General features: G+C 36.8%; 1 protein-coding gene across 6 annotated transcripts; it reads right to left on the bottom strand.

Annotated features, from left to right (window-relative positions):
* Positions 1–1,475: 1,475 nt before the first annotated feature.
* LOC127415659 (feline leukemia virus subgroup C receptor-related protein 2-like) lies at positions 1,476–24,001 on the bottom strand. 6 transcript variants are annotated; one of them, XR_007892971.1, is made up of 11 exons: positions 23,149–24,001; positions 18,052–18,193; positions 16,602–16,742; positions 12,375–12,442; positions 11,729–11,832; positions 11,369–11,479; positions 10,994–11,099; positions 8,244–8,355; positions 6,145–6,200; positions 2,614–3,172; positions 1,476–2,272 (listed from the first exon to the last, which is right to left on the bottom strand). XR_007892971.1 is itself a non-coding variant. In XM_051654459.1 (11 exons), the coding sequence occupies exons 1-10, from the start codon at positions 23,746–23,748 to the stop codon at positions 3,104–3,106; spliced, it is 1,509 nt and encodes a 502-aa protein (XP_051510419.1). In that variant the 5' UTR covers positions 23,749–24,001; the 3' UTR covers positions 1,476–2,272; positions 3,057–3,103. The 6 variants fall into 6 exon arrangements, 3 of the variants coding, with proteins under 3 accessions (XP_051510419.1, XP_051510420.1, XP_051510422.1); XM_051654459.1 differs by having other exon boundaries at positions 3,057–3,172; XR_007892972.1 differs by lacking the exon at positions 8,244–8,355.
* Positions 24,002–24,307: the final 306 nt, after the last annotated feature.

Consider the following 24,307-nt stretch of genomic DNA (forward strand, 5'->3'; position numbering starts at 1 on the left):
TGAAAGCCATATATAATTCAGTGAAAACCAGGAAAGCTTTAACCTCGTGCAAACCTGTGCCCACATGTGTGGATGCTGTATTTTGGCTTTGCCAGTTTAATTAATTAAAACCGACTGAATACTGTTCACGTTTGACAGACATGGGACAATGATAATCAGTAATGGTCGACCAATAAATCACAGAGGGCGATAAATTGGCCGATATTTGGAATTTTTTAATTATTGGCATTGGTCGACAAATTTCCCCCTTTGGCCGATTTGTTTCTTGAGGGCGCTGAGAATCACCTGCTTGCACGTGAAGCGACTGAGACATGTAAACGACTAATCACAGTTTGTTTTGTTGTTCTGTGCCATCGTGTTACTATAATATTATACCGGTGTGCAACACAGTGTCATTTAAATAGTCTGCATATCAGAGCGGCAGACGCGTTTGAGCTCATAATGCTAAAGCTGATCACCTGTTTCATTCTCCCTCTCTCTCAACAGTATCCTGTAATTTTTAACTGTCTTGTCTAATGAGAAAAAGGCAAATATCAATAAAACTAATAATAAATCATATGCCATCTGCAAATATGCGCATATCTCGTTTAAACAGATGTAATAAACCAACCTCACACAACTTCAGCGCTCATAAATCTTCCTCTGAAGCACGTATTCCGACAGTCTCTCCTCAACAGTTTCCTTTAACTTCTCTAATGATAAAAAGCAAATATCAATAAAACTTGTATACCATCTGCAATTATGCACATATCTCATTTAAACAGATGTAATTCACAAACCTCACAAAAATCCAGCGTTTTCTTCCCGTAGAGCACTCATCTAATATCTTCCTCTGAAGCGTGTATTCCATCAGCTAGAATCAAAAAAGGATCAAAAGTTCCTCTGATTCACAAATCATGAAGGTCAGTCCGTGACAATCCAAGCAGGTGATCCAGTAAATGTCTTATTCACTATGCACTGTATGTGCAATTGGTTTGATTCGGTATTTTTGGCGAAAATGCGATTGCTAACGTGGACATGCCATCCATGGTTGCTGGACTACTGTGTGTACTGTTATTTCCTTCTTCCTAATATATTAACAATTTCTTCATGTGCAAATAAATTACTAAATTTTTATGACTAAACAGAAATCTGAAGAAACTGCTATCTGCCATTTAAAATACAATATATTTTAAGTTTAGTGTGAATTTGAGTAAATATAATTTGAGTAAATAAGAGTTTATTTATTATTTAGCAATTTGATATTTATGTTATTTACTATATTAAATTGTGTGATATATCGCATTGTATCAGCCTATTGACAACCCTGCTCTCTGGATATCAGCATCGGCCATTAAAAAAAAACAACTTAGTCCCGCTGTCTACATGTGGACATCAATTTTTAGGAAAACTATTTTTTTTTTTTTTTTTTGCATGTTTATTAGGTGCTACTAGTTACAAATCTAAAAGGGAAATGGAAAATGCACACAGCAGTCTCAGGATGATAAACATTTTACTAAACAAAAAATAAATAAATAAAAACTTGAAAGCGCTTAGATGTGTTAAAAAAATTTTTTTCATTGCAACTTTTTAGACCTTTAATTATGGTCAAAATACTAAAGAAGAGTAGGAAAATATTGTGTTTTTATTAAACACAATTTATATAGCTGCATAAATGGAAACCAACACAGTGCATTTAACCATGATGCTCTTATTTCTATTCTGTTTCTATTCAGTCACAATTTCTCTTAAATATGCACAATACTGACAAACATTTCGCATTTTTCTTATGGGTTTCATCAGAGGATTTGGTTTTGAAACCTTCTATAAAAACTTTTTGTTATTAAAGAGAATGTTACCCTAATTAATTTTATTCACCAACTGATAAACTAGTTAAAAATTAGATGATATCCTGAGATGATTAGTTAAGATTAGGTAAACTTACAAAAAATGATCTTGTTGAACAAATAGACAAACTTAATAGCAAAGAAACAAGTTCTGTTGAAACTAAAGGATGCAATCCTTGGCTGTTATAAACGTTCAACATAATACAAATTCACACACAAAAACACACACACATAATACGTTTTGAATGATGTACAAGATCCTCAGAAAACGTTTTAGCTTCACTCTTGACATTGAAGGCCAGTTACAAACTATAAAGAAAAAAAAAAGTGTGAAATGCTAAATAAGATCCATTCTGAATTCACATTATCTGACAGAACGATGTGCAAGTGCGTTAGAGTTTGGCTTCAGCTACAACAGAAGGTGCAGTTGATCTCTCCAAAGGGTCCTAAAAACACAACACACATAATAAATATAACAGTGAAACAGCGCCCCCTGTCTGTCTCTCATATTTCACACATGCACATACCAACTGGAGGGCAGTTAGTGAGTCCAAAAAGTTTAATAAAGCTAAATACGACTATAGACAAAACAAATAATTGACAGTGTAGAAGTGCTATTATTAATGAAAACGATTTATTAAAAAAAAAATTGAAGAAAAAAATAAATAAATTGAAAAACTGAAAACTAAATAATTTACACTAAATTAAATTAAGTATTTAAAATACAAATGACTAAAAATGTATTTTAGTTTTTGATATAAACTATTATAAAATATAAAACACTTACAATCTGCATTCATTGCTTATAAGAATGCCACTAGATAGTGATAACAATAGACAGCCTAGAGAAATTAAACAGCGTTAAATGTAAGAAAATTATATTAATTAACGCAACAAATTTGGAAGCCTTAATATACTAAAATTAAAATAAAAACTAAATATATTTAAAAAGCTTAAATTAAACTAAAACTAACAGTCAGAGAGAAGACTAACAAAAAAAAAAAAAAAAAAAATGAAATGTAATGAAAATAACACTACAATGCAGAAAGCAACATGCTACAAAAGACATGCACAGTGCTCAAGGATTAAGTGTTTGGATAAAGCAGACATTTCAGAACAACTAAAATCAAGTAGAACGTCAAATATATCAAAGCATTTTTGAATCAGTTTATAAGATACAATCAAAATGTGTCATAGAGTGTGAATCAGATTGGTGTGTGCCACCTGTACCTGAACCACCAGTGAGTGATAAAATAAGGCACTGATTGATTGATTGATCAGATGTGTGTAGGTGGGAGGAGAGACGTGCCACTGTGATCCTTAACGTCTGATCTGCCCACTGCTGCCTGCAGACACACACACACACACACACACACACACAACCACATCTGATTTGTGCAAATGAGCCAAGCTGAACAAAGAGGAAACTATAACAGAGACGAGAGAAGAGGATAAGTAGAAGAGGGAAAAGGATATGCATACAGACAGAGCATGGGATAAATGAGGAAAAAGGAAGAGTGGAAAGAGGAAACAGGAAGAGTGGAAAGAGGGAACAGAATATAGGATGCGTGGAAAGAGGAAACAGGATGAGTGGAAAGAGGGAACAGAAAATAGTATGTGTGGAAATAGGAAACGGGATGAGTGGAAAGAGATATCAGGATAAGTGGAAAGGAAAACGGGATAAGTGGAAAGAGTAAAACGGGATAAGAGGAAAGAGGAAACAGGATGAGTGGAAATGAAAATGGGATGAGTGGAAAAATAGATGAGTTGAAAAGAGAAAACAAGTTAAGTGGAAAGAGGAAAATGGACGAGTGGAAACAGGAACTGGATGAGTGGAAAGAGGAACTGGATAACTGGAAAGTAAAATGGGTGGAAAAAATAGAGTGGAAAGAGAAAATAGGGATATGTGGAAAAAGGGAAAGGGATGAGTGAAAAGCAGGAACAGGAAGAGTGAAAAGAGGGAACAAGAAATAGGATGTGTGGAAAAAGAATGTAATGCATGGAAAGAGGAAACAAGATGAGTGGGAAAAGGTACTTGATGAATGGAAATGAGTGGAAAGAGTAAAGAGGATAAGTGGAAAGAGGAAATAGGATGAGTCAAGAGAGGAAACGGGATGTAAGGAAACAGAAAGAGGGATGAGTGGAAAGGGGAAACAGAATAAGTGGAAAGAGGAAACGGGATGTAAGGGAACAGAAAAAGGGATTAGTGGGAAGGGGAAACAGGATAAGTGGAAAGAGGAAATGGGATGTAAAGAAACAGAAAAAAGGATGAGTGAGAAGAGGAAACAGGATAAGTGGAAAGAGGAAACCTGATGAGTGAAAAGAGGAAATGTAATATAAGGAAACAGAAAAAGGGATGAGTGGAAAGAGGAAACAGGATGAGTGGGAAGAGGAAACAGGATGAGTGAAAAGAGGAAACATAATGTAAGAAAATAAAAAATAGGATGAGTGGAAAAAGGAAACAGGATGAGTGAAAAGAGGAAACGTAATATAAGGAAACAGAAAACGGGGTGAGAGGAAAGAGGAAACAGAATGGAAAAAGGAAATGGATGACTGGAAAGAGAAAATGGGGATGAGTGGAAAAGTTAAGTCAAGTAATTTTTATTTGTATAGCGCTATTTACAACAGACGTCGTTTCAAAGCAGCTGTACAGGAAATATTGCTATAATATTGCTATAGTATAATTGCACTTAACCCCACACAAATAGAACACTACAGACCAGTCTCTCTCATCCCATTCATGGCAAAAACACTAGAAAGGCAGATATTTGAACTGCCCTATCTCTCACAGAACAAGCTGCTGGATGACAATCAGTCAGGCTTCAAAAGTGGACACTCCACCGAGACTGCCCTGCTGTCTGTCACTGAGACGCTGAGACGGGTGAAAGCTGAATCCAGATCATCCGTCCTGATTCTACTAGACCTTTCTGCAGCCTTCAACACAGTCAACCATCAGATCTTACTCTCCACCCTCTCTTTGCTGGGCATCACAGGAACTGTGCTTGACTGGTTTAATTCCTATCTCTCAGGTAGGTCCTTCAAGGTAGCCTGGAGAGGTGAGGTGTCCAAGTCACATCAGCTACTTACTGGGGTACCTCAGGGCTCAGTGCTTGGGCCACTTCTCTTCTCTATATACACAATATCACTGGGACCCATCATTCAGGCACATGGTTTCTCTTACCACTGCTACGCTGATGACACGCAACTCTACTTGTCTTTCCAGCCCAACGACACCACAGTGACTGTTCGAATCTCTGCCTGCCTGGCAGACATCTTGGCCTGGATGAAGGAACACCACCTGCAACTTAACAGCTAAGACCGAACACCTTGTCTTTCCAGCCAACCCTGCTGTTGAGCACAACATCACCATGCAGCTGGGTGCAACTACAGTAACGCCTTCCAAAACGGTCAGAAATCTAGGGGTAACCATCGATAACAAACTAAATTTCACAGACCACATCTCAAAGACCGTAAGATCATGTAGATTTACATTCTACAATATCAGGAAGATAAGACCCTTCCTCTCTGAACATGCCACAAAACTTCTTGTCCAGTCACTTGTCATAACTAGACTGGACTACTGTAACGCTCTCATTGCAGGCCTCCCTGCATGAGCAATTAGACCCCTGCAAATGATCCAGAATGCAGCAGCACGTCTGGTCTTTAATCAACCAAAGAGAGCACATGTTACACCACTCCTTGTCTCTCTTCACTGGCTGCCGGTTGATGCACGTATCAAGTTCAAGGCTCTGATGCTGGCATACAGAACAGTCACTGGGTCTGCTCTAGCATACCTAAAATAATTTCTGCAGAGCTACGCGCCGACTAGAAACCTGCGGTCGGCTACGGAACGTCGCCTTGTTGTACCAGCACAATGAGGCACCAAAACACTTTCCCGGACTTTCGGCTTCATCATACCACTTTGGTGGAATGACCTTCCCAACTCCATCTGTGAAGCTGACTCACTTTCTGTCTTCAAAAAACGGCTAAAAACACATCTTCTCCATGAGCACTTAACCAGTCACAAAAAAAATAAAAAAATCTTGTTGCACTTTAATCTGTCTTGAATACTACTATTCTGATGCTAGTGAAACTTTGTAATATGGCACTTTTCGTACCACTGTCTCCTTAAAATGATTTGCTTATGTGTTCCTCTTTTGTAAGTCGCTTTGGATAAAAGCGTCTGCCAAATGAATAAATGTAAATGCTTGTCTCTCCATGAATATACAAAGAGTTATGGTGCAATTTCAGTCATATACATGCAAGTGCAGCTGCAACTGTTCCACAAAGCAGCAGGCGTGTTTGGTTTGGTACTTACAGCTGTCAGTGCTTGCTGGTTTGCCAACTGTCTGCGTAGATCTGACTTAATACAGCCTGTAATAAAGAACATAAACTCAATGAGACACATAGGACAGATTCTCAACTTTCTCATATCACTTCACAGTGTTAATTTTAAAGAATAAGATGAAAGATGCGACTTGTGACCTCTATCTATCTGGAGAATCTCACTGCCCATTAAGATTAAGATTTGACTTTATTTTCATGACAGTTAAGCTAACCATCCCCTCCATTAGAATACTATATAATATTTAAATAAATAAATACCATATATATTTTTTGTAACTCTTTATGGTTGCATGTAAAGTTGTATATGTTAAAACATTTTAACTACATCAGTTAACATGAAGCAACAGTGAACAATACTTTTAAAGCACTTATCTTTGTTATATTAATTTCAAATTCTTATGTGTACTAATATATACACTAACGGTCAAAAGTTTTGAAACACGTACTCATTCTTTATTATAATTTTTTTTTCCACATTTTAGAATAATAGTAAAGTCATTAAAACTATGGAATAACATAAATGGAACTATGGGAATTATGTTGTGACTAAACAAAATCCAAAATAAATCAAAACTGTGTTATATTTTAGCATCTTCAAAGTAGTCACCCTTTATCTAGAATTTTCAGAAATGTACTCTTGACATTTTCTCAACCAACTTCTTGAGGTATCACCCTGGGATGCTTTTTAAACAGTATTGAAGGAGTTCCCATCTATGTTGGGCACTTATTGGCTGCTTTTCTTTATTATTTGGTCCAAGTCATCTATTTCAAAAACTTTTTTTTTTTAATTAAATGTTAGTTTTATAATGAAATAAACTGATGTGGTGGCACAATTATATTTTTGTCTACAAAACTCATTTCAAACATTTAAGCATACGCCGTCAGATCAAAAGATTTTTAAGATCATGAGAAACATTTCAGTCAAGTGTTTCAAAAGTTTTGACTGGTAGTGTGTATATATATATATATATTAATTAAAAGTTACATTAACATTACATTAATTGTATTTAATTACCTAACAAAAACTTTTGGCATTTTTACATTTTCAAAAAAACATTGTTTAGTATGTTTTTTATGATGGTTGAATTACGAGGACACTATGGGTGTCCTCATAAACCACGTTTATAGCATAATACCCTTGTAATTACTAGGGTGTAACATAAAAAAATGTCCATGTAAACCACAAAAACCAACACACACACACACACACACACACCTTCATAAATTAAAGACTTGTCCCTGCTGACGCCCAAAAGTCTACCAAAACGGGTGTAAACGAGTTAAAGATGCCTGAAAAGAGTCCACAAAAGCTGCTCTGTTCAGTGTCAACTGTCTTCCAGAACAAAAGAACGATTTTAACTCTCAGCTGAAGGAAGAACAATGCCGTTTTTTTGCATTTCCACAATCCAGTGTTTTTCCGTGCATGTAATCGCTCATACTTTAACTGAAACATTAGAGAACAGAGCAGCTTTTAAAATATCACTCTTGCAGCATAAACTTTTATATTTCTAAGAAGCATTGAAATCACCAGGATATATACTGTAACTTTAAAAAGCAACCACACAATGACCAAATGAGTAAATCTCTAAATTGTGAGCTCTAGTAGACTGTAGAAATAAATGCTTTAAGTGTGTACCTTTAAATGGGATAAAAAAAATAAATAAAACAAAACATGGCTGAACACTCAAGAGCACAGACAAAACAATACAATTACAGTAAGCTTTCTTTATCTACAGTTCAGTTCACATTCATTAATAGTTTATCCATAAATTCAAATTTAATCACCTTTATGTTGTTCCAAATCCATATGACTTCTTTCTTATGTGGAACACAAAAGAAGATTTTTACACTGTTTTTTTCTTCTTTTTTTCATACAATCAAAGCATTTAGTCACCAAACAAGGGCACTATATGGAAAAGAGCAGCATCAACATTCTCCTTTTGCATTTGATGGAAAAAAGAAAGTCATATGGGTTTGGAATGACATGAAAGCGAGCAAATGATGATAGAATTTTTATTTTTCCCTTTAAGAGCCTGTGAGGCAGGTAGAGAGACACCGAGTTGTCTTCACCTGTCATAATGGTTCCTATCAGAAGGAAAACACATAGGAAGAGATTTCCAGCCAGAGTGTTAAACGAGTCCATAATTTTCCCCTGACAGATCGTGAATATGATCCCAAATACCTGCAGTAAGAAAACAGAGTGACATACTGAATACGAAACCTACAGATTTTAGGAGATTTTAGCTGCAGTGATGCGTCATGTTCATAAGGTGCTGCATTTCAGGATTTGGAATTGTTGTGTATCACCATGGAAGCAATATAAATGAGATTCTAATATAAGAGACAATCTGAGCCTCTAATACAGGGGTCGGGAACCAATGGCTCATGAGCCACAAGTGGCTCTTTGTTAAAAATCAAGTGGCTAGCCAGGTGTCTCACCATTCATCACCAACACATAATCGTTTAAAACCTTTTACAATTTTCCTGCAGAAAGTGTGGGTGCGATTGCAAAGTTTGAAGTCAATGACACTGTTTTGATTTCCTTTCTCTCGAATTTGTCGTACAGCCTATTCCTGGTGAACAAGGTTTGAAATGAACACCAGCCAAATGACGAATTTTCATGTGGAGTATTTTGCTGATGTACCAGCCACTGTGGAAGGCGACCTGTAAGACTTCTCGGAGTGATATTTTACAAGATACTAGACACAAAGATGCGCGTTTGACGAAACGTTATTATAATTTGAAGAACAGACGAAAAAAAGCCTCCGATGCACGTCTGATTTGATATGTGTGCACAGTGAGCTCTGCTATTCACGAGTGCAATGAAAGCGCTTCTCCAAAACACGCACATTCATAGAGTTCTGGGCCTCATTTCCCAATAACTATTGATCTTAGCTGTTAAGAGCATTTTCTAAGAGTGATTTTATGAATGTTCGTTATTTTTTATGTGCGCCCAGGGTGTGAAATAGCACCCGCCACACTCCAAATGCGACAAGTCTCAATCCAGTTCATGAGCTCCTCATCCAAATGCAGGTATTTCATGCGTGTGTAAATTTGCTCATCTACCCGCAACAGGTGGGTGACCTGTAACATCTCAGAGTGACACATGACAAGAAATGCTGTTAGTCAAAAAGACACGTGCTTGAAGAAACACACTTTATTATATTTTTAAGAACAGACAAAAGAAAAGCCGTAATTGCTCGTGACTGATTAACTGTTTGTTCAGAGGCATGCAACGGGACCCTGTCTCGTGGAACAAGGGCATGTAAAGAGTCATCACTCCTTTTTCTCTGTTTCAATCGACTGAAAACTGTTTGCAAGAATAATGTCATCTATAAGAATGCTGCAAATGATCTCCGATCATCTCATGAGTTGCTGAGTTTCGCTTTATTTCCACAGAGCAGTTCACTCATACACATTGTGAACACAACTCTGCAGGTTCAGTAATATATACAGGTATCTTTGTATTGAAGAAACAAAGACGAAAGTGATTAAATCATAAAGTAATACAAGACACGTTCACCTTGAACCTAAAATTGAGTTCTATTTTCTTTTTTTTAGGCAGCATTAACTGTATTACCAAAATGCAATACAAACACATTCGATAAGAACACACATTTGGCAGCATTTTTTAGGAACACAAGGGAATTTATTAGACTTATTTATTAGGCTTATGATTATTATAATTATCTTTACATTTATAATTGTCTTTAGTTCTTAATTTGTAGGCTAATAGTAATTTTTCACCTGCTGTCGTTGACGGATGCTTGCACGTTGGCAAATGGGGCCGTTGGAGACGGTAAATGTTTGGATTTGGGGAGGTGGTTATATATAAGATCTTTTAATCACTTCGTTATTTTAATTGCTTTTTTCATTTCGTTTAAAGTGCAATTTGAAATTAGAAATGTCTTTTGTTTAAGTTTATTTTTCAATAAATTAATTACATTTTTAAAGCTATATCAATAAAGCAAAAATATTCACCGACTCTTGGCAGGGGGGTTGACCACACCAGATATCATGATATTTTAAAGGCGATTATCATTCAAATATTTTTTACACATCGCCCAGCCCAAAAGGGAAGTTACATTTTTCATTAACAATTTTAAAATGAAGTAATTTTATGGAGATCAGCACAAACACGTGTACTCAATTCCATATTGCAACATGTTAACTATTAATTTTTGCATATTTATTTGTTTTTGTGTTTTTGAGTAGTTTATGGGCAGTATACACATTTTATTTTATTGAAAAACTTTGTTTTTGAAAATTGCAAATTATTCGTTTGTGCTATGGCTCTTTCGAACAAATGCATCAACCAAAAATTACAAAATTGGCTCCATAGTGAAAAAAGGTTCCCGACCCCTGCTTTAATAAATTATTATAATTTTCCTGCATAGAATCTTTATCTTTGGCATGTCTTTATAGTGACATGCCAAGTGAAATGGATTGAGTTCACTGTAGCAAAATAATACCATGTCTTGCAAATTAAATACTTAGAAAAGAAATAAAAATGATTGACTACAGAAATGTGCATGACTTCAAGATTTTACTCAATTTCCACGACTTTTCCAATGTTGGAAATCACAACTTTAAAATTCTCAGATATTACCAGGTTTTCTATGACTGTAAAATTATTCTGCATTGTCCTAAATGGGTTGTTTTGTGCATTTGAGCATGCAAATGACTAGAGTGGGATTCACCTTTATTTAGGTATGCAAGTGTGAATAGTTCTGATGCAAATTTTTGCTGATTTGCAATATGTTGATTTCATTGTATATGACATTAAAACAGACCTCAGTAATTAAATCACACACACAGACCTGTGCGGAACAGTTCAGAAGACCTGATGATGTTCCCTCAGACTCTGGGTAAGTGAGTTCCACAGCAAACTCAAAGCCGAGGGGCAGATAACCCGTCATGAAGAATCTACAGACAAATACACAAATAAAACCTCTACCATAGATATTTTTGCCCCAAACATACAATATATTTAATAACTCTAGATCCAGGAGCATTTTTCATTTGATAATTAATTTAAGAGGGAACAAAACTTAGCAATTCTATGAGTGTGTTTGGAATCAAACTTAAATAAAAAATGCTGTAAATAATAGTTAGCTCCTGGACAGGCCCCGACAGATTGTCATTTACAAAATTCTACACATCCCCCACCACATGCATCTTAAATTCTCTCTTACCCGAGGCTTCCCGCTGTGATGAAAACCACCCACAGGTGCCCCAGATCCAAAGTAAAAGCATAAAGCAACAGACCCAGAAGGGACATGAGATACACAACTAGAGTGGTCTGTCTGTGGAGAGATCAGATACACAGCTAGAGTCAGAAACACACTTAAAACAAAAGGTTACGGGGTCAGTGAGGTCAAGGTTCAAGGGTCAAAGAGGCAAGCACCTGGACAAACACACTAAACTAAATCATATGAACAGACTCACAGGAGGGAGGACACAATAACAAACTTGTCCAAGAAAGAATCTGCTGGTTTTAAGACTAATATTTATGGAGTGCTGCTGATGTCTGAAAGCCATCTCCAAAGACTTACTTGTATGTTTTGGATCGGTCTAACCAGATTCCACAGATGAGGGAACCCACCATGCCAGCGATTACAATGGTGAGGCCGATCCTACCCACGTTCACTTCCTCTCCCTGCCAAACCAGAATAAACATTCACATACAAACTCTACTGAAATGGTTCTCAACTGGTTTTGCTTCGAGACAACCCAACACAGTGTCAACATTGTTTACTGTACAAAAGTAAACAGAAATATTGTTAAAATCAAATATTGAATTTTTTCAATATTACCACCATGAACTGCATAGGCACAACAAAATACAAACTGAATATAATAGTCTGAATATGGTTCTAATAGAGTTTGAGTGTTTGGTTTCTAAATGTCCACTGAAGTTTGTTTTATGGTTTTGGAAGGCCAATAATTCACTCATCAAAAAAAAAAAAAAAAAAAAAAAAAAACACTGTGGTTGAATTCTCATTGCAAGTGAACCCATATTTAACTGTAGACTTGGTTTAACCGTGCACAGTTTTGTTCATGGTTTTCAAGGATTTATGTTCCAAAGTTTAAGGGATTAGGGGTTTGTCCAAATCCCACCAAGTTTTTATTAGTGTGAATTTAGTGTAGGTCAGGGTCTCTTATGATTGGCTGGACAGCCGATGAGTGGGAGGGACTTACGCTATAGTGTTCGATGATCATTCGGTTGAGAAGTGTACCAACAGCATAGAAACAGCCAACATTCAGTCCTGAAAAAAGACAGAAAAGTTAAATAGCCAATCAGAAACAGGGTCGAAAAATTAAGGAGGGTGCGTTTATATGTTGAGATTACAATGTAGGGTTTAGGGATTTTTTTTTTTTTTGGCATGTAAAGAAAGTCCAATCTTACGTCCATCAAAATGTCCAAAAAGTCTTAAAGGGATAGTCCACCTGAAAATGAAATTTCTGTCATCATTTACTCACCCTCATGTTGTTCCAAACCTGTATGACTTTTTTGTCTTATGTGGAACACAAAGAATTATGTGGAGCCTCAGTCAACATTCACTATTTTTGTATTGAAAAAAGCTGACATTTAGTTTTACAGCTCCTTTTGTGTTCCACATAAGAACACAAGAGGAGAAGCGGTCTATCAGGAGGAGTCTGCAGTTGTGTGTAAGTGTGTGTTTATTACCGTTTCACTTGTTTAGGAGTACTATTCATTGCTAGGTTAGAGTTGTTTGTTTACTGTGTTCTGAACTCGCATTTGCTCCCGTGTTTTCATCTCGCGAATCTCTCAATTTCTGTTAGCCATGTATAGTAGCTTTGTTGTGCTAAATAGAAGGACACAAACTCATGAGGGACGATAAAGGTGAGACAGTCACTGGTCCACGAGCATGTTTTCCAGGGATTTTTTTATTTTTTTTAAGAATAAGCTAAAAGCACCAGTTCCAGTGGTTTTAATGACTCAATTGTAGTAAGTGAACTTCACAACCATCAACAACCAACTCAACGTCACCAACCACATCTCAAAAACAGCCCAATCGTGTAGAATTGCACTCTACAACATTAGGAAGAAAAGACTCTTCTTCTCTGAACATACCACACAACTCAGTTTCTTGTCATATCTAGACTGGACTACTGTAATGCTCTTTTAGCAGGCCTCCCTACATGCGCAATTAGGCCTCTGCAAATGATCCAGAATGCTGCATGCTCAACAAACGCAAGACAGTGCATGTTACACCACTCATTGTCTCTCTACACTGGCTGCTGCACATATCAAAGTTCAAAGCTCTGATGCTGGCATACAGAACAGTCACTGTCGGTCGCTGTCAGTCCAATGGCTTATTCCTTTTTTCATGTAACCAGTAGGCTTTAGTTACGTGCAAGAAGAGTGGCCTGTTTTCCCAGAAGATAAATACTTTTTAAAGGGGTGATGTCATGCATTATAAGGTTCACTTATAATGTTAGAAAACCATTCCAGGCAATAATTGACAGCTATATACCATTTTATGTGAAGCACGCAACCAAACTACTACAGTTGTTCTGACTAAAATAACAATAGAAAACTGAAGCAAAGTTGGCACACTGTTGCTCCCCAATACTTACTTTATTAGGCATATAAGATTTGGTGATACAATAATGCTACTGCATATAAAGTTGAGAAGAGTGAAAATAGTCTAGAATTGCACAAGCTGAGAATGTGAAGGGTTAGGCTAATAAATCTGTATCCAGCTGCAATGGACGGTCACCCTAGGTGTTCACCTCTATAGTGTGGCTGTTTCAATATGCACCCCGTATAATGGGAACTACAGAGTGTTCACCGGGTGGGGAGTTGTACCCCCGATCATTTGGTCGGTCGACAGGGGGAGGGGATCGCAATCAGGGTCCGGTTGCATAAAACTGTTTTAGGCTACTCTTACAAGTTAGTTGTCTAACATTTTGGTCTTTTGCATAAAAGTCAGTTGCATAAAAACTTAGATTGATCTAATTTAAGACCAAAATGTAAGACAGCAGACCCCTAGGCTAAGTTTTGTTTACATTCTATTTTGCCATGGCACATAAGTGTCAGCTGAGCCAGTAGGGGCTTGAGTTGAGACTTTGTAGAAGACTTTGACTTCTACAATGGTAACACAATTCCTTAAGTTTTTTTTATTTTTTATTATATGGGTTAAATTCACTACATTTGTTTATTAAAATCTTTTTTTTAAGCAATATATTCTTCTAATAAGCAAATTTTCCCATAATGCAATGCAAATTGTCTTACTAGGGACAACTGTGAGCTTGTTTTTTGCAACAGGCTTTCTCTGGTGTCTTTAACTAGTCAGACTAATTGTTAGACAATGTCTTAAGTTAATGGCTATGTTTATGCAACCGGCCCTAGGAACCATGTTAAAACTAAACTTCAGTCACTCTTTCCTCACGTTGTTGTCCATCGGAAAACAATGCAGAAAAGCTGAATTTCCACATCCAGGAATGGCAAAACATTTTCAAATCTTCCCAGACATTGCAATCTACTTGTTAGTTAAATAACAACAACAGCAATGGTCCCTCTAGTTGTGCAGCAACTTATAGTGATGTAGTGCACCAGTGGACGGACCAAAGAGGCGATGATGTAAAAGGAGGCATTGATCTCTTGCTGTGGAAGCAGTCATGCATTAATGAAGGCCCCCTAATAACATAGAGAAGTCGCAGAAGTAGAGAACAAACTGTATTTGCAGCTTTGTGTCAATAAATGCTCTTTTTGAACTAGAGAGGAAGTTTTGAATTCTGAAACTTACTGTATGTTTTTTATAATACATTAAACTCTAATGAAACTCTTATTTTAAAATTAAGGAAAATTTGATTCCTCATGACATGACCCCTTTAAATTTTAGATGCATACAACTGCTTAGAGTTAATTTGGTAGACTAGCATTTAGTTGACCTCAAAGCTAATAGACATTGCTTATTAGCCACGAGGGTTGGGCTGTAACGGAATACATGTAATGGCATTACGTATTCAGAATACAAAATTGAAGTAACTGTATTCAGCCGCCTTTACATTGTCAAGCACCTGTTTTCAGAATACAGTTACTTTATAAAATTTTGTTAGAATACTTCTCTCATAATGACCACAAAATAAGGCAGAAAAAAAAAAACATTCTTGTAAATCAAGTGCGAAACTTGTTTGTTTTTCGGAACAGTTTTTCTGAACAGCACTGCACACACGTCCTCTCTGTCTCTCTTCCCCAGAGCAGCTGCAGCATGAGCAGTGTTACCAGGGTTTCATGCCAAACTGGGATAATTTGAAAACACAATTGCGGGATAAAATCACCGAATCGCGGGTCGCGTTTTTGGGATACTTTAATAATGGACTGCAGTCACCAAAATGTTTGATGGTAGTGAAATGTTTGATTTGGTGAGTCACATCCACACAAAACTCCAGACTTACAGAATAAACTGTTTAGAAATAGCAGTTATTAACGAGAGGGCAAAGGACTTGAAGTAGATCAGAGGTGTTCCAAATGATGGCAGAAAAACCTTGTGTAAATAACTACTGTAAAATGTGTGGCTTTTAGATGTATGGGAGGCTAGTTCAGTGTGACACATATTGTAATATACAGGCATATTAATATTAATATTTATATCTCACTTTTTAAAAAACATCTCATACGAAGTGATTCACAAAAAAAAGTCTAAAACAATAAAAATAAAAACAAAGGACGAGTAAAAGAATTAAAAGCACCCAAAAATAGAAGTGCAGATAATAAACGAGATAGAAAATAAAATTAGTAAATAGGCCTAAATATGGAAATATGCAAGCAAGCCTAGTTAAAATCATTAATATACTACATTGTTGTCACATAATCTCACTATGTTTTTTATTTCTGCATGTGGCAATCAGTTATCATCATGAAAATAATTATGGTTAATTTGCATCTCTTATCTAAATTTGTGTCCAAATGTATTATTCTTTGTCAGTCCAATCAAATAATGGGTTAAGAAAAAAGTTAAAATGTTGTTAAAATATTAAAATATTGTAGTTGACCACAAATTGCCTTCTGTTTGTCTTCTGCCTTCCATAAAGAAAAACATTTAGTGTCCTACTCCACATCTAATTTAAAGAAACTAGCCATTCAGATTCACTTAGATGAGTTAAAATTCCAGGTGTAGCGCTTCAGATAAGATAATAATGACATATCACACTTCATTCTTCCAATTGTGATTTGCCTTTATAAATATTTATTCTAAAAGTATTCTGAATACTTTACTTTTTATGTAATGTATTCAGAATACATTACTAAATACATTTAAGAAAGAATATTTAGTATTCAGCCCAGAATACATTCCTCAAGTATTCTGCCCAATGCCACAAAAACATTCTTTAAATGCCAAAGAGCATATGTAATTAAGCCAAGTTCTGAGGTCCTAATTGGGGAGAAACATTCACCATAAGTGATGACGAGTAGGATGAAAGCTTTGTTGCGAAGCAGTCTGAGAATGGAGGCTGTGTATGAGTAGCTTTCCGGAGAGATCTGACGAGCCACGGCCTGGGCGTGAGTGGGAGGGACCTCCGGACGGTCCTGAAACACTGACAACAACATAAAATCACAAACTCATCCAATCACCTGCCAGACACTTCACAGAGAACTCTTTAGATAGAAAAGTTTGAAAGAAAGAAAGTTTGAAAGAAAGAAAGTTGGAAAGAAAAAGTTTGAAAGAAAGTTTGAAAGACAACTCGAAATTTTTAAAGAAAGAAAGTTTGCAATTTAGAAAGAAAGAAAAAGGAAAATTCAAAAGTAAAAGAAAGGTTGAATGTTCGTAAGAAAGTTTGAAAGAAAGAGAAAGAGAAAAAGTTTGAAAGTTGTAATTAAGATAGTTTGAAAGTGGAAAAAAAGTATGAAAGAAAGAATATTCGTAAGTGAAAGAATGTTTTAAAGTGAAAGAAAGTTAGAAAGATTGCAAGTTCGAAAAAAGTTTCAGAAGAAAAAGTTTTCAGGTCAGTTTGAAGGTTTGAAAGTTTGAAAATTGAAAGATAAAAAGAAAGGTCACAGCAACTACATTTGTCAGCGTGTTCTCAGAGGTGAATTTGGATGGAAATGTGCTTGAATTCACCATGTTTTCACATCTGAGAATGTTTGTGTTAAAGTACAAATTTTGCCTGCTGTCCTCAAAACCGCAGGTGACTGAACCCTTGATATTTTCTCTATCAAACATGTGCTAGATATATAAAAAACTCTGCAACAGGATTTGAGCTGTTGGAGATATCTATTAATAGAACTATTAACCAGAAACTCTAGTGCTGTCCTTTAGAAGTCTGTTCTTTACTGAATAATTTCATGACGAAAACATCAAAACAGATCATTCCAAGAGAAGTTAAGACTACACAATAAACATAAAAAAAATTAATTGCATGTGAAACAGCACTGAATTCACATGAGTGTTCCTAAAAAATGTGACCTGGTTCTTGCATAAGGTTTTGTGGCCGTGTCAAGATAAAAAATGGCAGATCGGTATTTAAACAGCTGAAACAAAGAGAATGTAAAGAGTGAAAAGAGAGCAAAAGAGGCTGAAAGTGAAAGAAAAAAAGAATTTCCTTTTTTTGTGATTTGTGCTAAAGGTCATTTTATCATCATCCACACTATCAGTCTCCATTTCTTCCACAGCTGACAAAAGTACACACAAAAAAATACGCTACATGTCAAAGTATAAATTGTGTGTTACAGTACGTGCATGCACATAATCCATGTACAAATATATATTTATATATATGTGGTTTTGTTCAAACTAGAACAAAAACAGGACTCAAAAAGAGGAAGAGAGTCACACACTAACAGACAGTTGAATATTCAGCTTGATCTGAGACATTCTCTGACATCAGCATTGACATTTGTTCATACCAATGACAACCAAGACAAACAGAAAGGTAGCCACGCCCGCTGTGATGTAGAACATGACTCTTATGTGACCCGCCAACTTGTCCAGATCATCCACATTTGGAACCAGGATTGGTGGAACAAGAAAGCCAATGGCGATCCCTAACTGAAAGGAAAACAAATATTTCTAAGGTCAAAAACAAAGCAGGGCTTCTAAAATACATGCTCTACACAAGTTCATGAACGCAAACGCTACACAAGCTCAATTTCAAATGTCGCTGCATTCCGAAATGTGTCCAAAGTCTTTCTAGCAAGACAGTCCACTGTCGGCCATCTTTGGAATGCTCTCGGGAAGCTATTTCCAGTCATGCCAGTGCAGCTCCTATCTACTTGAATGGGAAAAGACCAAAATCTCCTAAATGGTTCGTCAAGATTACGATCAAAGGAGATATTTCAAATCAGCAGTAAAATCTGACATCAATGTTACCCTACCTCAGATTACGCTAAAACACGCAATTTTCTCGGCTTGTATAGCTAATGAACATGCGCTTTTTTGAGTTGATTGACAGGTGATGTATTTTACCTGTAAGGCGGGACTTCATTTCTACATCCGTTGACCGTTGGCTGCTCCAATTTCTCCCATTCATTTTAATAGAAGTGGCCCATCTCTGCTAAATAATCTCTGATGTGTCCGAAAGAAATTCATAACAGCTCAAGTATGTGTTGCATTCTAAGGGTTGCCATAGGAGGCACTAAAGTGGGCATTAGAGTAAACCGTCTTTTTCAGTTTTCAACAGTCAATTTTCTTTTTCCGCTCAACTACCGTTATGGTGGAACAGCATTTTGAAAAGGATATTGCTGAACAATGTCAGTTAAATTTGTTAAACTGTCGACATGTTTTGCTAGCTAGCTACTTCAATAATATTATATATTATAATATATTGCTACCCTTATAATGGGTTTCATTTATGACGATGTAATTTCAAAATCTGAAGTATATTTACTCCTTACCTGGGATTTCAAAGCCCTCAATTGCTCTCACGTACCCAAGGACCAGGGCCGGATCAAAGGACCTTGAGGCCTTAGGCTCAAAAGTCATGAGTCGGGAGCCCTCATAGTGTTTTGTTGGGGTGTAGTGACAAAATGATAGGGCCCTCCATGGTGTTTTGTTTTCGGGAGGGGCCCTAACTGTTTGATTCATATGTAATCATGAAACGACAATAAAAGTTCAGGGGTGAGTTTACTCTGTTTTTTGAAGCTCATCTCAGAGTTGTTGTCATAACAAGGGGAACATAAACTCAAACCTGCTCGGGAGCAGGCTTATTTACCATCAACAGGATTAGAATGCAGCTTTATAAATGCCGGTGATACTGGATGTCCATACAAGCTAAATTTTCTAGGAGCACCCTGTTGAACTAAAGGCAATAAGAATTTTGTATTCTAAAATGTAATAAAATTAAATAATGATAATACATAATAATAAATATTTATTTACTGATAAATACAAAAAATTAATTAACATAATTTTAAATATAAATGATTCGCACAAAAAATATCAAGAAACATCTGGGTTATATTTTACCCTAAAATAATATATATTTTTTTTATACTATGAATAAAACGTGTATATTATATACTATAATTACTATAATTTATTATATCAACTTTTACTAGGATATTAACCTATAATGGCTTACTTATAGTTGGCTCTGCATATTAAGATGGGATCTGAGAAAGTGTTTTTAACAAAAAAGTTACATACTTCAGTTTTAAAGGTACAGTAGCAAAAACAACCAGCATGTTTAATTCCAAAGCCCAAAACATGTTTTCAGGCGAACATTCTAGCCTTTGAAATTATACTCCATCTGACCGTGTGCATAAACACAGATGGTCGACGCATGTACACTATGACTGCTATGAGATACTGGACTATTTCTGTACAGAAGTTCAGACCCATAAATATGTCTTTAAAGTCTTTCAGAGTTGAGTTAAACAAATGCAGATATCACCTGAACTCCTTCCACATGCACTCTTGATGTGTATGACATCCACTGTTGTTCACCGGAGTTTAAGTTGTCTTCAAGCTGTTGGGCCGCACACAGACAGTCCACGCGGACTGTCCTGATGACGACATTTGCGTCACGCATACTGTGCGGAGAGAGCGATCAGCAACGCAGACAAACAAGGTATTCTTTGGCATTAAAGGCCAAAGTATACTTTGGATGTCTGCGTTGCGGATCGCTCTGCACACAGTGTGCTTGCTTGACGCAAATTTCGTAATTTGCACAGTCTGCGCGGACTGACTGCGCGCAACCCATTGCCATTGACTGTACTAAAAGAGATTCACAAAGCAGCTTTACTGGGCATGTGTCAAACACATTCGTATTTGCCCATGGTCTGAAGAGTATACTTTGAAAAGCAACGCGACTGACTGAGTACCGAGCCTTAAGGGTCTGCAAGAGAGTGGAAAATGGTGCAAGAAATCTTGATTAACATTATAAGCAAACTTCCAGGAAAAGAAGTCAAACAAAATTTATAATATGGCACTGTTAAAAAAAATCTTATAACATTAGATTAAATACAGCTCAAATATAAAACTGTGTTGTTATTACAGTGTTATTACAGTTTGCTCTAAACTCATAATCCTAAATATATTAACTTCAGCCATCAGTTAAAGGTGCTGTAAGTGATTTTAGCCTTCTGAAGCTTTCACAGGACTGAGTTGTTGAATTAGCCATGCCCCCTCATTCCAAAACCCCGCCGTACATAGATAATTTGAGACCAACACCTAGCAGAAGAGCAGCATTGTTTGTTCCTGTGGCTGTCAAATTCAATAGAGGCACAATAGCACCACTATTGTATGTATGTTTAGTGGATAATTTCAGCATTAGTTTTTGCAATTTATAATTAAAGGTCAATAAAAAATTAAAGGTACACTCAGTAACTTTTGTGTTTGCGGAATTTTGGACTTGACACCTAGTGGCTTGGATGTAGCATTATTCAAAATCAATAGTTTTCAGTTTCAGATACCATTGTAGAAATGTACTATTCATAGTCAGCCAAATGTAGGTTTCTGAGATTAACTGAGTAGTATTCAGCTGGTCATGTGATCATAACATGGCAGCCCCCATGTACCCCCTGTCCATGTACGACCCCAATTCCAAAAAAGTTGGGACAGTATGAAAAATGCTAATAAAAACAAAAAAGTGATTTGTAAATTATATTCACACTTTGCTATTTTGAAAGCACTACGACTACACATTATATGATGTTTTACTTTGTGAATTTAATTTTTTTTTTTTTAATGTACAGTAATTTCAAATCAGATGATTGCAACATGCTCCAAAAATGTTGGGACAGTCGAGTGATTACCACTGTGAAACATCACCATTTCTTCTAATAACACTTATTAAGCATTTGGGCACTGAAGACACAAGTTTAAGTTTAGAAAGTGGAATTTCCCCCCCCCATTCATCCATTATGTAGGTCTTCAGCTGCACAATTTTACGAGGTCTTTGTTGCCGGATGGTGTGCTTAATAATGTGTCACACATTCTCAATTAGAGACAGGTCAGGACTGCAGGCAGGCCAATCTAGCACCAACACTCTCTGCTTACACAGCCATGCACTTGTAATCTGGGCTGGATGTGGTTTGGTGTTGTCCTGCTGGAAAATGCAGGGATGTCCCTGGAAAAGACGGTGCTGGATGGCAGTATATGTTGCTCCAAAATTTGTACATATCTGTCTACATTCATGGTGTTCACACAGATGTGCAAGTTACCCATGCCATGGGCACTGACACACCCCTGGCCCATACAGACACTGGCTTTTGGACCTGACGCTAATAACAGATTGGATGGTTCTTTTCCTCTTTGGCCCGGATAACACGATAGCTGTGTTTTTCAATAACTTTTTGAAATGTGGACTCTTCAGACCAAAAAAACAGTTCCACTGTTCTACTTTCCATCAATGATTAGACCGAGTCCAAAGAAGTTGGTAGCACTACTGGACAGTGTTGATTTAGGGCTTCTGCTTTACATAACTTGCATCTGTGGATGCAGTGGCGAATGGTGTTGACTAACAAAGGTTTACTAAAGTAACCCAAACCCCATGATCATGACCATTACTGATGAATCACGTTTTTTCGACAGTGATGTCTGAGGGATCAGAGATCACGCACATTCAGAAGTGGTTTTCGTCTCGCCCTTTACACACCGAGATTTGATCCGATTTCTTTAATCTTTTAAATATATTGTGCATTGTAGAGGGAGAAATGCCCAAAATCCTTCCAATTTGTCTTTGGGGAACATTGTTCTCAAAGTGTTGGATTATTTGCTGAAGCATCTGTTGGCAAATTGACAAGTATTGAATGATCCTTGCTCTTGAAGGACTAGGCTGTTGTTGGAGGCTCCTTATACAATGACACGATTGCCTCACCTGTTTAACATTTCGTGTTTCACATCACCTTGTTATTTCAACTCGTCAAATTGTTATTAGTCTTAAATTGCCCCTGTCTCAATTTATTTGGAGCGTGTTGCAATCATCTGATTTGAAATTACTGTACATAAAAAAAAATATAAAAAAAACAACTATGAAATTCACAAGGTAAAACTTCATATAATGTGTAGTTGTAGTGCTTTCAACACAGCAAAGGGTGAATATAATTTACAAATCAGTACTTTTTGTTTTTATTAGCATTTTTCATACTGTCCCAACTTTTTCGGAATTGGGGTCGTAGAATAAAACTTTTTTTTTTTTTTTTTTTATGGTTACGAAAATGACTGGAGTCTCCATCACATGTGAGTTGCTATGATTTTATTCATACATTGCAAAATTGCAATTAATTTATTTAGGAATACAATTTTTTTTTTTTTTTAATGAGGAACACCTTTAAGATGGAAGTTTCAAAATGTTCAGCATTCAACTCAGCATACATTTTTAATATTTGTATACCGCACTGCAATTTGTCTTTTGCATTCACCTATTTGCATACTGGATTATGATTGGTCTTGTCTTCCTTGCATTAACGCATCCATGTGCGCACGCCACATGCCCTGACAATGCGGCATTTCTTTAATACAACTTAAAACCCCTAAAATAATAATAACAAAAATCAACCCACCTGATTTCCGAAGACCCCGATGGAACACGCAGTGGACACCTCATCCGAACCGAACCACACAGACGCGATGCGCGAGGGCATCCCGAGGATGAACACCTGGGCCACGGAGCAAGTGAACTGACCCAGAAATGTCACGGGAAAAAGGTCCGGTCTCGCGCTGGCCACCTTGATCCACGTGCCTGCGCAGTTCAATGCCGCGGCAACGAGCGCGATGACCCGCAGACCTTTTTTATCCAAGAGCCACGAGACGGGAAAAATGAGCGGAATGTATGTTAACATGTAAATCATGGACATCCAGTCAATGGTGAAAGAGTCCACGCTGTAGAAGCGCATGAAGATATTGTTGATGATCCCGTATTGAATCCACTGATAGGAGTTACACAGCGAGTATGAGCTGAATAAACACACTATGATCCATCTCTTCTTATATAAACGCGTTACCGGCGGATGCTCAATACACACCTCAGCATCAGTCACGGCCGTTTTGGATAAATATTTATTATAATTCACCTCCCGACTCACCGACTTTAACTCATCGCCCATTGTCTCTCTATTAAAATGCCTTCGAAACCTAGTAACAATGTCATAGATGTCATTCATTCATGTTAACTTATGTTAAACAGATGCCGATCAAACTACTGCAAGTAATTGTATCACAATATAACATTCAAACTAGCTTGTTTAAATACTTATTTTACAAGGCGGATTAATGATATAACAACTGAGATTAAATTCTAGCAAATAAACACCCCATCTCGCTTCGATTTATATCAATAGCCGCTTGAAGATCCGCTGCTCGGATTTGATCAACTCTGTAGCTCCCGCAGCGAAAACTCTTCAAACATTCGCTCAAAAGTTTCCACACTATGGAGAAGGTCTTAATAATGCAGAAGGGAAAAGTAAACAAACTTGGGGAACGAAATGGGCGGAGCTTAACGACAGGGGCGGAGTTTTCTGACCTCTTATTAAAGGGTTAGTTCACCCCAAAAACGAAAATTCTCTCATCATTTACTCACACTCATGATATCCCAGGTGTGTATGACTTTCTTTCTTCAGCAGAACACAACTGAAAATAAAATAAAATTAAGAAACATATCTTAGCTCAGAAGGTCCTTAAAATGCACGTGGATGGTGATCCGACTTTTGAAGTTCCAAAAAG

This window comes from Myxocyprinus asiaticus, chromosome 25 (assembly GCF_019703515.2).
Source record: "Myxocyprinus asiaticus isolate MX2 ecotype Aquarium Trade chromosome 25, UBuf_Myxa_2, whole genome shotgun sequence".
NCBI lineage: Eukaryota > Metazoa > Chordata > Actinopteri > Cypriniformes > Catostomidae > Myxocyprinus > Myxocyprinus asiaticus.

Coding starts and splice junctions, on each gene's coding strand:
- LOC127415659 (XM_051654459.1), bottom strand. CDS start 23,748: ATGAATGACATCTATGACATTGTTACTAGGTTTCGAAGGCATTTTAAT. Junction 11,833..12,374: donor TGATCATCGAACACTATAGC/GTAAGTCCCTCC, acceptor CTGGTTTGGCAG/GGAGAGGAAGTGAACGTGGG. Junction 11,100..11,368: donor ATCACAGCGGGAAGCCTCGG/GTAAGAGAGAAT, acceptor ATTTGTCTGTAG/ATTCTTCATGACGGGTTATC.